This window comes from Empidonax traillii, unplaced genomic scaffold (genome assembly GCF_003031625.1).
Source record: "Empidonax traillii isolate 1590-97213 ecotype Southwest subspecies unplaced genomic scaffold, ASM303162v1 scaffold577:size403777, whole genome shotgun sequence".
In the NCBI taxonomy this organism is placed as follows: domain Eukaryota; kingdom Metazoa; phylum Chordata; class Aves; order Passeriformes; family Tyrannidae; genus Empidonax; species Empidonax traillii.
The window spans coordinates 57,323-71,847 of record NW_020955770.1 but is presented as its reverse complement, the minus strand read 5'-3'; the positions used below and the strand labels follow the sequence as shown (position 1 = coordinate 71,847).

Genomic DNA, 14,525 nt, shown 5'->3' with positions numbered 1-14,525 from the left:
TGGCTGAGGGCTCAGCAGAACACATGTTAGATTTAATCACTCTAAATCACAGAAAAAATGTTTCTGGAGAGACCATATTATCCATCCTGTTTGTCAGTTGGTGTCTGGCTCTTAAACAAAGGGAGAACTGAGATTCTGAAGTAAAATGAATGGATCACTTAACTGCCTTGTTGCAAGGTTAGGTTTGTTAGGTTAAAGAGGAGGATTTACTTTAAATATTATGGGGGACATTTTTCAAATTTACTGTAGGTTTGTCTTGTAAGCACTTTAAAAAAATATTTACATTTTCATGACTGCAGGGAAGCTGTGAATATTATTATTCACCCTTTCAGTCCTACCTAACAAAGCCATATACCAAGGAGTGTGTTGACGCTCTGCAGGGTTGCTCAGGGTTGTTATGATTAACATTCTGGTGTGGATAACAAGTGTAATAAGAGCATAAACATTTTGTAAGTGTAAGTCCTTTTCATCTGTAATTTTTTACTTCCAAGTGAAGTGACGAGGCCCAATTGGAGCTTCTGCTTAATAACAAAGGGCAGCATAAAAAGTTTTCTTTCTGTCTGAGCGTGGTGTTTGTGAACTGCAAATCTCCCTGGGGTGTGCTGAGCTATCTCATCCCAAATCTGGGGTGCTTTAGGATCAGGCTTGGGCAGGCTCTTGAATCCATGAACCATGAAAAACCAGATCATGGTGTCATTTTGTGTGGGGTTAAACTGGTCAAAATGGGAGCAGGAGGTGCTCCATGCTGAGGGTGGGACTCCTGATTCCTCTTTCTCTTTGGCTGAGTTGGAATTCCTCTTCCCTCGTCTTGGCATCCAAGTGGAAACTTTCAGCAAAATCGATCAAGCCAATTTTGATTTACTCGAGCATAAAGAAGAGAGATGTGTCCCTTTCACGATGAAATGATTCTTTTAAATCAGCCGTGTTTGTTTATGAGAGTTTTAAAGCCCCTCTCTCTGGCAGGGGAGACAGAACATCTGCAGCTGGGGTTCTTGAGGAGTGAGGGGAACTAATTGCCCTGATTTGGTTAAAATACAGTGTTGATTATGCTTTTATACAGCAGTGATACACAACCGTGGCAGGGCAACCCGGGCTCCATGCTTGGGTTGCTTTTTCTTTAGGAGAGAAATAAATTGACACAGGCAGGTGATATTTTATCCTGGTCTGAATTTATTTACTCTAAATTAACTTCTGAGCAAGTAGATCTGAGAGCAAACCCTGAGCTTGTTGGCGATTTAGAGCCAAAACTCAAAAAGGCAACTCCACCGTGAGGCTCAGGCAGTGATGGGTGTTTATCCATCACTGAGCTCCCTTTATGCCAAGTTCTCACTGTAGGACATTCCTTGGGAGATTTAGACATCACCCACGGAATCCTCCCCTGTCTCCCTGTGGATGCTCCAGCTGCCATTCAAAACCACCTGCAGGTTGGTGCTGATGGGCCTGGCTGAGCCCTGTGGACAAAGGAAAGGTATTAAGGGCGATTCCTTTCACAGAGATTTGCATTTTAAAGGGGTTTATTTGAGGTTCAGGTCTGTAAACTCTTCCTCTGCGGACACAATGTGTTGCACTCTTGATTTAAGTGTGTTTAAATGCTACCCATTAACCCAGCATGAGGCTTTTTGGGAGCACCTACAAGTCTCCTGTCTCCTCTTAACACCCAGTTCCTCCTCAGCTCAGATTCTTTGTTACGAGTTGGGTTCAGAACTTTCCCACTATTTTCCTCTTTTTTTTTTTCCTTTTTTTTATTTCTTTACATTTGGGTAATTATTACCAGAAACCAAATCACAAAAAGCCACTTATAAAAACATGAGCAGGCAGAACTGCAACGATTTTGTTCTGGCAGTCTTAAAACCTGTGTGTTACACCCAGTTCAAGGGGATTTGATAGAAAATTCAGTATTTGCAGAACATGTAGAGCCTGATCTGCCACAGCAGTGTGTTTTTGGGGATGAGGTACCAGACATTGACAGAATGTAGATACTGCTCCCTAACCTGTCAAGACTAAATTAAATAATTCATTAAGAAAAGAAAAAAAAAAAGACTTGACAAAGCTCCCCATTTGTTTGCACCTCTTAAAGGACATCTTGTCTGTCTGCAGTGGTAAATGATAGACAAGCTGTATTCTCATCCTTGCAGTTGATGGGGAAAAATTGAATTCCCAATTAAAAGTGTAATTTAGTTTCACATTTTAGTTTTAAACTCCATCATCCTTCATCCCTTGTCATGACTCATGAACTTTCTTGCGTGACTGAAAGAGAATAAATGAATGTCTATTAAGATCTTTCTCGACGTTTTGCCCTTAAAATAGTTCCATTTTAGCTCATTGATAGGTATTATTCAGTTCAATATAAATCTGGTACTTTGCAAGGTTCTTGGGCTTTTCATAATGTTCAGCCACAATGAACCTGTGAAAGAGAATATCAAAAGTGAGAGTGTGAACTGCTTGTGTTCAGTAAAACTCCTGATTGATGCTGAATTAGAAATACATGGAAGAAATAGAGGTCTGGCAATATGTCCATTCTGCCAATGTTAAAGCTATTTTTTTTTCCTTTTAATTGGAAAGAAATGTCTCCTTGAGACTAATCCAATCTGTAATTGAAAGTTGTAGTTTGAATGTAAAAATATTTTGCTTTGAGTCCTTAAAAACTGCTGCCTCAAGACTACACTAATTAGGGGTCATATGTATTTTAGAATTCCAGAATGGTTTGGTTTGGGAGGGACCTTAAAGACCATCTAGTTCCAACCTCCCTGCCATGGGTGGGGATGTCACCCACTAGACCAGGTCATCATCTAACCACTTTGATTTAAAATTTGACATCAGAATGTGGATTTTTGTTTTCACCAGGTACGTCCCCAGTCTGTCTGTAGAGCTCTTTAGGGGTTTTATCTAATGTTTTGCAAAAGAAAATTAGAATCATTTTAGTAAAGTCATCAGTGATGAAGCTACTGATCCAGGCAGTGTTGTTCCAGTTTCAACTCCCATTAGTGGTGTTGTTATTCTGATAGAACTTTTACAGCTGACAGTGGTCATGAGTATGGTTTTTATTACTAAATATATAAATATGCAGCCTGAAAGGATTTGTGTGGAAAGTTAAAATTTAATTTCAGAGTTGGGAGATTGCCATCATTCAGCGTTCTGCCGTGATTACTGATTGCTTTTGAATGCTCTGGGCTTAGAAGCTGCAGGAGGGGATTTTTTTAACCTTCCATCAGAAATAATTTCAGGGACGCTACCGGTGCTATTTGGGGCAAAATGTGCCTTTTCCAGCTTTCTGGCTCCTTTTTGGCAGTCAGCTGATGAGGCGGCACTTGCGCCAGCAGACGACCCCGCTGCTGGTTCCAGGCATGTGTCCATGGGGAAGCAGGGCTGGAAATCACACAAATGCAGTCCAGATATGTGCTGGAAGATGGCCCTGCGTCCCCATTACCTGAGCCATGGGGGCAGGAAGGCTTCTGTAGGGTCTTTGTAACATCCTCGGCTACTTGTTCCTCTTCCAAGTGGGATGGGATTGCAGTTCATGGCCTTCCCTAAGTTTTTGGTGGATCTCTAAAAGCTGCTGAGGAGGGTCCAGCAGTTCTTGGGTGCTGATCTTAAAAAAAGATAAATGTAAGTTTTAAAAACCCCTTGGCTGATGCTCCTCTTGCTGAGGGAGGTGCCGAGCTCGGTATGACGGTCGTGGTGACCACAGGCTCAGCTCCCGCCCTGGGACTTGTTTTTGGCAACTCCTGGTGTTGCCTGGCTGCAGGAGTTGAGGAGGTGCCAGGAGATGAGCAAAGCTGCGGAGAAGGATGGTTTTCTGCACGGGATTAGGTGGGAATCAGCAAGGACATCCTCTCCTCTTGCTGACCACGGGCTCCTGTGGCCACAGAAACCTTCAAAGGGGAGGGACTTGCTTTGTGTAACCTCTCGTTTCTCTTGGAAAAATGTTAAACCTTCAGGGTGTTGCTTTTGTCTGAGTTCCTAAGTGGCTTCAGAAGCCTTAAGAACTTCCAGCTGACCTGGAAAAAATTAGGAAGAGGAGGAGGGGGCTTCCTCCAGCAGCCTTGTACTGACGAGTAGTCTGGGGACATTTTTAGTACCTACAGATTCCAGAAATAATAAGCAACTTACGATGCTTCCTCCTGAAATCTGATTTTAATTATGGCTTTGGAACAGCGTTCATGCACTGGACTCGTATCTCGGGCTGTGATGGTGAAATGCAGTTGCAGATGAGAATCACACTTGTGTTCTTTGTCTGCCAAGTACCTTCTCCGGAGCTCCCGCTATTTCCAGCCCGTCTGTGCACGAGCCTGGTCCAGGCTGTTCCTCTTCTTGTTGCAACAAATTGTTTTGACACTGTATGCAGATGGAGTTTGAGCCCAGAGTAGCAATATTGAGATTAATCTGAGCTGTCACTCTCACCTCTGTTGTCTCACACTGTTTACCTGCCACGGGAAGCGGCTGAAGTCAGGGATAATTCAGGACCGTTTCCACGGGTGAGTGAGGGGAGGAAGTGAGGTGGCCCTGCTGAACCTGGGTCTTGGATGGCACAGAAAACTCACCAAAAACCAAACCCAGTTTTAATCTGATCAAAAAAATAAGTAAATTGCAGTTTAATTAAAGGGCTACGTCTGTGCAGGGTATTTGCTGTTACTGTAATCCCACGCAGAGGAATGCAAGGATACATATTTGGCTTCATTTGGATGTGGAAATGACTCCAAAGTTGCTTTTCTTCCCACCCTCCTTCTCCCCCAAGCCCATGCCTGGATTCATCTTCACCATCCCTGTCCTGCTTATTTTAGATCATCACCCTGCGTTTGGCAGAAGGAATCCCTGGCCCTGCGGCCCAAGGGACAGTTGTCAATAATAATGAGATCTAATACAGAATAATCAACTGGGAATTTAAATGTTCCAATCCATTAAGGTATTCCAGGCATGCTGCAGCTAAACAAAAGAGCGTTGTTGTTTGGTTTTTTTTTTTTAGTTTGCCCTTTTAGAAGTGGGTGACGTGTCTATAAAAGGTTTTTGACAGACAGGGAGAAGACAGGATTTGTTTTATTACCTTTTGTATTGGGCTTTGAATCTGATTTTCAAATAGAAGCACTTATGCTTCACCTGAAAAACATGCAGCCAGTCTTAAATGGTCACTTACCTTCAGGCTTGTGCTTTTATGTAAATATGTTTGGCGTGCCCAGTTTCCCATTAACACAAGGTCACAAATTAAATTTCTTATGTATTTACATAACATCTGAACATGAATTGCACACAACTGCTGATTGCATGAATGTACCTATTCAGGATTCATATGGGCTTTGTGTCTGCATTTGTATGTGAGTGTCAATCTATTCACGGGCATAGGTCGAAGCATTAGATGCTGATACAGGAATTTTCCATATTTCTAAATATCGATGGGTTTTAAGAGGGAATTGTGTCTTGCTCTTTGGTTGTTTTTTTCAAAAAGAAAAAAACTCTTTCAACTTACTCCTCCTTTTTAACACTTTTTTAAATTGTAGTTCAAACTCTACTTTGCCAGTTGTCTTCACAAAGTGTTTTGCCAAAGACAGCACAGAAAAACCTGTGTAGTAGTGCCACTATTGATCCTTAGAGACATTAAGCTTGCTAATGCTGCTGTGAAATAGGTAAAATAGTACATTAATTTTATAGATGGGCAAATGCTTTAATTTGTTTTCCCCTCTCAATTTTTTTCCTAGTAAGGCTGTGAGTCAATAAGTACCATTATCCATGGCTCTGGAGCCTATTAAATAAATATATTTCCTGCACATGTGTGTAGGATCGTTATTTATGTATAACCAGAACATCTGTAAGTGGCAACTAGTTTGGAGATTATTTTATTGCACGTGAATTAAAATAGTCTGCTGCATTTTTCCAAAGTCTCCTCGCTCCTCTGGACGAGGGTCCATGTGGATGCTTCATGATAATGTGTGCAGGGGATACCTGAATAGCACCCACATGGAATTCCTCCTGCCTGCTCCCCTTCCCTCCAGCAGCTCTGGGATGTCCCTGACCAACAGCGCCTCTCCAGACACCTCTGTATCACCAGAAGTTTTGAGCTGAATGAGGAGAAACCTGAATCTCTTCCTCCTCCTCCTCCTCTTGGATGCTCTCGGTGCAGCGTGACTGGGGAAAGTCTCTCTTTGGGAAAGAAATGACAACGTATTTTCCTTGGATGAGGAAAGGTTTGATTATTCCTGAGTCAAGCTGGAGTTCTCCAGAGCTTTTAGCTGAAGGTGGATGTCTTTTAGAACTGTTATTAGGCACATTTTGGCATTTTCATTTCCAGCAGAGGAGAATAACGAGGCAGAAGTACCAGGTTTTGGTTTTCCTTTAGGAGGTGCCCTGTGTGGTGACATGCCGGGTATTTTGGAGCTGAAATTTGAAGAGAACTCGTTTGGCACTTGCAGTATTTTTCCAAAGTCTGATTTTAATCAGCCAAATAACTGAAACCAACTCCTCCCAAGAATCCATCATAAAACCTAGTTTCTTACTCAAGATGTTTGCTTTCTGAGCTAGCTCCTTGGCCAACTTTCCAATGGAAGATTGCTTTTTTTTTTTTTTTTTTTTTCCCATGGGAGCGATTCCCTCGGCATAAGTGAACGCCCAAAGCGAAACGAGGCGTGTGGACCAGCATCTGTCACCAGCCTGCATTTACTGCCTGGGATGGTTTGGGGATGAGGGAAACCAGCAGAGACCCCTCAGTTACTTGTGAGCACCACGTGAGAATTCCCTGGTGTTGGTTGTTGGGGCTCCTGTGGGGCACCCTGGGCTGTGGGGTGGCACAAGGAACTGTGTGGACATTGGGTGGTGGGGCAAACCCAGTGGCAGCTCAGCATCACAGGCCTTTTTCCTACTCCAGAATGAGCAGGGACTGAAATCTCACTATATTTTCCTCAAATATTCTGTCTTTCCCAGTGAGGAGTTGCTTACACTTCTCCTAGACCTTATAAACATGACATATTTAGATGAGAGTGATTTGAATTCTCCTCTACCTCATGTCTCACCATAAAAGCAAACTCCTAATTTCTGGTTGCAGTGTCTTTGCACTGCCAAAGAGTGTTTTAAGGGGCAGAAGTAATGAAGCTGAATCATCAGGTCACAGTTTGGCTTTCTAATCTCAGTTGGACTTTTAGGGGCAGGGCCCTGGAGAGAAGTAGAAAATGTGATGCTTTCAGGGTGTCTAAAAGTAAAATAGTTCAACTGCTTATGAGGAACAGCCCCAATGACTTGATGCCTTCCTGTGGGAGCATTAGGACTGTTACAGGCACTGGTCAAACTGCCTCAGGTTGCCCAGAGAAGCTGTGGCTGCCCTATCCCTGGAAGTGTCCGAGGCCATTGGGGATTGGAGCAACCTGGGATCATGGAAGGTGTCCCTTCCTGGGGTGGGGGGGGAAGTGGACTGAGATGAGCTTTAAGGTCCCTTCCAACTCAAACCATTCTGGGATTCTGTGATTACGTGCTGTGCCTCCAGGAACTTCCCTTGAAGAGGCAAAAATGAAGAAACTGAGAAGCAAAAATGTGTTTTCATCCACCAGGAGCAAAACAACTGTTTCGAAGGTCTCAGCCACTTAACTTCACCCTTCCCTTTTGACAAAGCCTTATTCTTTAAAGGTATTTTTCTGATCCATTGGTTGGACGTGGATGTAGCAGACATCTGGGATTAGGGCTGGCACCACAGGGCAGTCAATTTGGCAGGGAAGTGACGTGGGAGAGAGACAGAGCTGGGCTGCTCTCCCAGCCTTCACCTTCCCGTCCCATAGGAGAAATGCAGGGCTGGTGCCTGCTCATGGTGTGTTGTGTTCCTTTGAACTGGAGACGTGTAGATAAGTCTTCATTGTTGATTAGTGAGAGAAGTGCTCGCTGCATTAGATCAAACTGTGCCCTTGTTTGTGCCCGTGAGCCCCGCGGGGCCGACGTGGGCAGCCCGGCCCCGTAGGGTCACGCTGGTCTTTTGTCGCCTCGAGAGTGTATTGTGTGAATCTGGTGTTTACTGTCTGATTGTATTTTATTCAGGAATCAGTCAAGATGGATCTGTTTAACCAAGCCCAGTCAGGCTTTCACTACAGAGGGGCAGCACCTACGGAGCACGGCAGTGTTTGTGGTCGGCGCTGGGGCCGTTCGTGGTGCAGATTGTACTTTGCTGCCTTTCTGCTAAAGAGCTCCACGAGCTGCAGAACCAGAGGGCACAGCTCCCTGTGGCTAATTCCCTGAAAAAAAACCTCAAATTTTACACATCTCCCTGCCAATGACATACCCTCCCTCTGCCCTGATGTTTTGGTAACACCGAGTGGAAACATGCTCTGTGCGCGCTCCGTTACCTAAAATTCTGGTGATGGTTTTGAAAGGCTGCATAAAAATGACTTGGGTCAATTTAATTCAAACTAAAGGCAGATCTTTAGCGTGACATTTGCTCCTTTTAGTTCTTCCAGGTATTTAGGATCAGTGTACCATACTGGCCCAACAAAGGTCTTAAATATCAGAATATGAATGGTAGGATTTTTTTGCTGATAAAACTCCCATAAAATTCATCCCCACCAGCAAATTTTCGTTATGAGGGTTGGAGCAGTGCTTGCAACACATATTCTAGGGTTAAGGATTTGGCCAGAGGGCAGAGTGGTTGTAGAACACAAAGTCTGCATGGTTTTCAATTAGACAAGAGGTGTAAAGCTGAACTTCATGCAGAGACCTTTGTTGCAAACACACATATTTTCTGCTCTTACACGGATTACAAGTGTGTATTTATCCACATGGGTTATTAAATGCAACTCATTTAATGGCATTTTCCTCCCTTCCAGAGGTCTCCCACACCACATTATTTCTTAGAGGCTTTTAGTTCTCCCTTCTCATCGTACCAACCATCTCGAGCAAGCACAAGTGAGGAGATCCCCACCAGCAGCAAACACGTTGATCTGGCACAAGGATCACATCTGAAGCTTCCTTAGGGTTGTGTCATGGTGTTCTCTGTGTAGTGTGGGTTTTGTAGCCAAACAATAAAATCCCTGTTCTTCCTATTTGGATGTTTATTGTGGAATTTATTAGCAGAAGTTTACATAGCTCCAGCCTCTTTCTGTCAGATTTTAACTGGAGTTTCCAGCCTTCCCAGAGCTCTCAGCTGATGTGCAGTACAAATCCACAGAAATAATTTGCATCTCTGTGGTTCACTGCTTTTGGCCAGACCTAAAATATCTTCAGTTAATTCTAGTCCTACTTAGAAGATAATCAGTTTTGATTCTGTTGCCAGCATTGCTTTGGGGTGCTCCCCCTGCTCAGCTCAGGGCATCAGCTAAATGGGAGTGTGGAACATTCAGCCTTTTTTTGCAGTAAAGCCAAAAAATACTTTATTCCTGTTGATGTAATTTTGCAATGATTGAATGTACTCTTTTTCTCATAAATGCTTCCTAATTTTGTGTCTAACCCTGTTGCATTTTGAAGGATCCCTTGGATAGCTGCAATCAGTTAAAAATCTGACAAGCTCCAACCCTTTTCATTCACTCCAAAACCCTGAGTGCTTTTTCCAGAGGTTAAAATTTGCTAAAATTAAAGTGAAGGAGGAAGATATGCTGGAAGCAGCAGTTCTCCATAAGGGCTAAATACCTGCAGAGCTTGGATTTTATTTGGTGAACACAGTGATCACAGGATGAAGAATCCTTTCTGCTGCAAGAGCTGTGGCACGACTGGCTTAAGTTTTCAGAAAGGCTTTTCCTCTTGGGGGTTCAAATGGGAAACTTTGGGCTGGGTGAGGAAAACAATAACATAAAATCAGTCGTGATTTTGGGGAGGAGACAACAGGAGCAGGACAGCAGTCATTCTCTAAGACCAACTCTTGCTCAGCCTGTGTCTCCATCCCTGTCCCCGCAGCCCCCTGCTCGCCGTCTGCTTCGCTGCCTCCTGCGGAGTGCCAGGAATTGCCCTGCTGACTCTGGGAGTGAACCCTCTCACTGGGGCCCTGGGAGCCTTCAACATCTTCCTCTACACGTGCTGTTACACCCCCATGAAGAGGATGAGCATTGCCAACACGTGGGTGGGAGCTGTGGTTGGGGCCATTCCCCCCGTCATGGGCTGGACCGCGGCTACCGGGAGTCTGGATGCTGGTGAGTAGAAATCCTTTAAATCAGGGTGAGTGGTTGTCAGGATAACTAAAAAAACCTACTCAAAAGGCAGTAAACTTTGTCCTTTATGCTTGTCCACCTGACCAGGCCAGGTTGAAGGGGGCTTGGAGCAACCTGGTCTAGTGGAAGGTGGAACGTGATGAGCTTTAAGGTCTCTTCAACCCAAACCATTCCCTGATCCTGTGATAGTGCTTCAGAAGCAGATAAATTCTGGTAACATTCTCCTTATGGAGGCAAACCTGAGCTGATAAAGCAGCATGTCCTGTTGGATGTGTGTTTAGACCATCTTAAAAAAAAAAAATCTAGAAGGAAAATAGCATCTTATGTGTTCACATGGAAGAAAGTGTTACATAATTTCAGGATTAAAACCATATCCAGTAAGATCCAACTTACAAGGAACTTTCGGCTGGAAAATTCCCAGATGTGTTTATTAGTGTCTTTCCACGAGCCAGAAAATGTCCTGGAAAAATTAATTTATTGGTGTATTTCTTAATTGCCCATTGCTAAACTCTAAGTTATAAATGTTCCTTCCCTCCCCCTTGAAAAGCAAACGAAGATTTCTATTTTAGTAACTGTGAACCATTTTTACATCCCTTGTAAAACACTGATCTCTTCAGCAGCTCAACTCTGACACAATCAGGGCTTGTTTTTCCTGCCAGCTAGAAACTTAAGAATCAAAGTGGCTCCACAAACTTATAGTCTGAAGAAACTAATGAAGTACAATTAATAGGTCTGTTAAGAATTGCTTTAGCACACACTCATACCACAGTGGGGCATATTTAAGGCTTGAATAATACTTTCAACAGCAAGGCTTTTAACCAGAAATTATCAGAATTTATGCAAAATCTGTTCTTTAGGCACTTCCTAATAAAAGTCAGTCTGAGTTGGCTTTGTGTCCACGTGTTCCCATACAGATCTAACCCAGACCTAGGATGAAAGATGGTGTGAGGCATTTTGTGTGCTACTTCTACTTTGGTTGGACTTGATGATCTTAAAGGCCTTTTCCAACTGTAACTATTCCGTAGTTCTGTAGAATTAATTAAAAACACAGAATGTATAATTTTAAGACCTTTATCATTATGGCTGCAGATGTTTAGACCTTGGATCTAACGTTGTTTAGGGATTTCTGTGTTGGTTTTGGCACCACACTGCAGAGTTGATGTCCAGGGATGACTTTCACGTGCCTGTGCTTCACCTGCACAGTGCAGGCTGAAGGAGCTGGAGTGCAGAGCTGCATCTCATCAAAAGCTCTTGCTGTAGAGGCTGCAGTGAAATCCCAGCACGTTAAACTGGCCCTGATTGTCATTATCTTTAATTTGTCAAGTTCCAACTCGCTCCTTGAGACCTGTTTCACAGAGAGCTGTCCCTGTAGGGCAGCAGGGAGCACCACTGGTGTCCCAAGTAAGCTCTTCCTCTCTAATTTACAACTAAATGTGGTTACGTGTCCCTGTGCCAGCTCTGCTGTGGAGGGGATGGTCTCTGGCAGTGATTCCATCAGTGGGAGATGATCACTTGAAACCACCCAAGCAGACTTTACCAGAACATGATAATCTGTGCTGATGTGTAGCCAGTGGGTTCTGGGCACCTAAAACTTCCTGCAGTCACCTCCCAGCCTGTGTCAGGGAGGCCAGGCAGGTTGTTTGATAGAGAAAGAAATGTTATTGAGCTGATACCGGTCTTTGTAGTGAAGCACATCTGGGCAGAGCCCTGAAAACAGGGATTGGAATGTAATATTTTAGTGCATTTCAGTATTAAAAGAAATGGGGGAAAAAACCCAACCCCAAACAAAGAAACAAAAAAAAAAAAAAAAAAAAAAAAAAAAAAAAAAAAAAAAAAAAAAAAAAAAAAAAAAAAAAAAAAAAAAAAAAAAAAAAAAAAAAAAAAAACAAAAAAAAAACACAAACACCTCCAAGGAGAAAAATATAAGAAAAGGATGGCAATGTAGCTATGATTTTCAGTGTTAAGCATTCTATTCCTATGCCTGGCAGCGTCAAATCCATGCAGAGTACAGGGGTGCATCCATGTGCATCCATACTCAACGTGCAGACCTGACTCCTTTCCCCAACCAGCCTGCCCACAGTTGCTGAACTCATTAATAATGTGTAATTAGTGTGGAGACTTAACCTAGTTTTAGGTAGAGGTGTGAAAATGCATTTGCACCTCGTTTAAAAAAAAAAAAAAAAAGATCATTCCACTGGATAACAAAGAGGAATGTGAAGGAAAGGGAGGCAGGAAACTAATGAGAAGGAAGGTTCTCACCACTTAACTGGTGGTTTTTTGAGTTTACATTTTCCTGTGGATTTTCTCTCCTTGTAATCTTCTCACAGCAGCCACATTGTTGTACATGTTGCTGGTTGTAGGAAAAACAATATTTAAGTGTAGCCCTTTCATTACCCTCCGAGGGGGGAGCCAAGTGTTGCACCGTTGTGTGGTGCCCTTGGACAGCTGAGCCTGCTCCCTCCAGGACTTCCTCAAATGCTGTAATTTAGGCAATCATCATGCAATCATAGAATGGTTTGGGTTGGAAGGGACCTTACAGATTATCCAGTTACAACCCCCTGCCATGGGCAGGGACACCTTCCACTATCCCAGGTTGCCCCAAACCCTGTCCAACCTGGCCTTGGACACTTCCAGGGATGGGACAGCCACAGCTTCTCTGGGCAACCTGTGCCAGGGCCTCCCCACCCTCTGAGTAATTTCTTACACTATAATCTTTGGCAGATCTCGTGATGATTCCCAAGAATTCTTGCTTCCACTTCTGCCCCTGATAGGTAACTTTAATTATATGCTCTTAAACCTGATTGAACATCTCACCCCCAACCCTGGATGTTATGCCAAAGTAACTTAGGGGGAACCTCCCATTTCAAAAGCGAAAGATAAGGTTATCTCTGGGAAGATGTGGAATTCTTTGTTGTGGGGTTGGGGGGGGGGGGGGGAGTTTGTGGTTTTTTTTTTTAATGGCAGCTGTTTGAAACTGATGAAAGATCGGGAATGTTAACATTTCCTCGCTGGGGGAGCGAGTGCAGGTGAGACGGTCAGAGGTGCGTGATAAATGTAATTTATCACGTGGATATCACTGCCACGGATCTGGGGTATTTCTGCACAGCTTAACTGCCAGCCTGTGATTTGCAGTAACACGTTTGCTTCCTTGAAAGCAGATTTCACTGCTCCTTCGTGGGGCTATTTGTTTCTGAAAAGATCTGTTTTTCTAGTAAATCGAGACACCCTCAAATTATTTTACAAGGGAAGGACTAGCTGGAAAATAATGAAATTCACTTAAAGCTTTAAGTGAGAGCATAGAGAGAGGAAGAGAGGTACAATTTGGCAGTTGTCCTGTGCTGGCTCATCCTCCTGGCAGGACCCACACTCAGGAAAGCTCCTGGCTGTGCCACGACACTGCTGAGCCTGTGCACAGGGATCATAGGAAGGAACAGAGCTGTTTGGTTTGCTGTGCAAGAGGCACAACGTATACATGCTTTAAATTACCCTTGTGCTGCTAGTCTTCCTCCCCAGACTAATGCTGCAGCTTCCTTGCTAGAGATGTTTGTTGTCCATTTAAAGTTGTTATTTCTAGTTAGCAGGAAAAGTGAATTTGGAGTAAATGTCTCCAAGTGCCACCACCCGTATTCATAGAATCATAAAACAGTTTGGGGTGGAAGGGACCTAAAGGATTATCTCATTCCACCTCCCTGCCATGGGCAGGGACACCTTCCACTCTCCCAGGTTGCTCCAAGCCCCGTCCAACCTGGCCTTGGACAATTCCAGGGATGGGGCAGCTACAGCTTCTCTGGGCAACCTGTGCCAGGGCCTCCCCACCCTGACAGGGAACAATTTCTTTTGTATATCTAGTCTAAATTCTCCTCTCTCAGTTTGAACCCATTACTCCTTGTCCTGTCACTCCAGTTCCTGATGATCAGTCCCTCTCCAGCATTTTTGTAGCCCCTTCAGACGCTGGAAGGTGCTCTGAGGTCTCCGCATAACTTTGCCTTCTCCAGGCTGAGCAGCCCCGACTCTCCCAGCCTGTCTCCATAGGGCAGGTGCTCCAGTCCCCTGACCAACTTTGTGGCCTCCTCTGGACTTGCTCCAGCAGTCCCATTTTATGCTGGGAGCGCCAGAACTTTTGCACTCCTTCCAGCAGCTGAGGGGGGATCGCCGGCGGCGAGCGGGGCGGGTGTCGGGGAGCGGAGCAATGCGGGTGCCACGGAGTTCATCCAAACCACCCAGCAAGATGGAAGCGACAAGCAGGGCTCCTCAGCCTAATGTGCTTATCAGTTAAGGGGATTTACTCGGAGTAGGTGGCGGTGGCGGAGCAGATAAGGGCCCTGGGAGCTCGGCAGACACTGCAGAGCCGTGGTGGCCCAGGAGCCGTGGGTATTACTGCACCAAAGAATGTTTATCTCAAGAGACTGTTTAGTTTATCTC

The 14,525-nt window shown here is 44.2% G+C and overlaps 1 protein-coding gene across 1 annotated transcript in view; it reads left to right on the top strand.

The window, feature by feature from the left end:
- The window catches only part of LOC114064754 (protoheme IX farnesyltransferase, mitochondrial), a 101,108-nt gene that overhangs the window by 77,048 nt on the left and 9,535 nt on the right, over window positions 1-14,525 (top strand). The window contains exon 6 of the mRNA XM_027898074.1: window positions 9,853-10,085. Coding sequence (XP_027753875.1) covers window positions 9,853-10,085 — 233 coding nt within the window. The remainder of the gene's footprint in view (window positions 1-9,852; window positions 10,086-14,525) is intronic.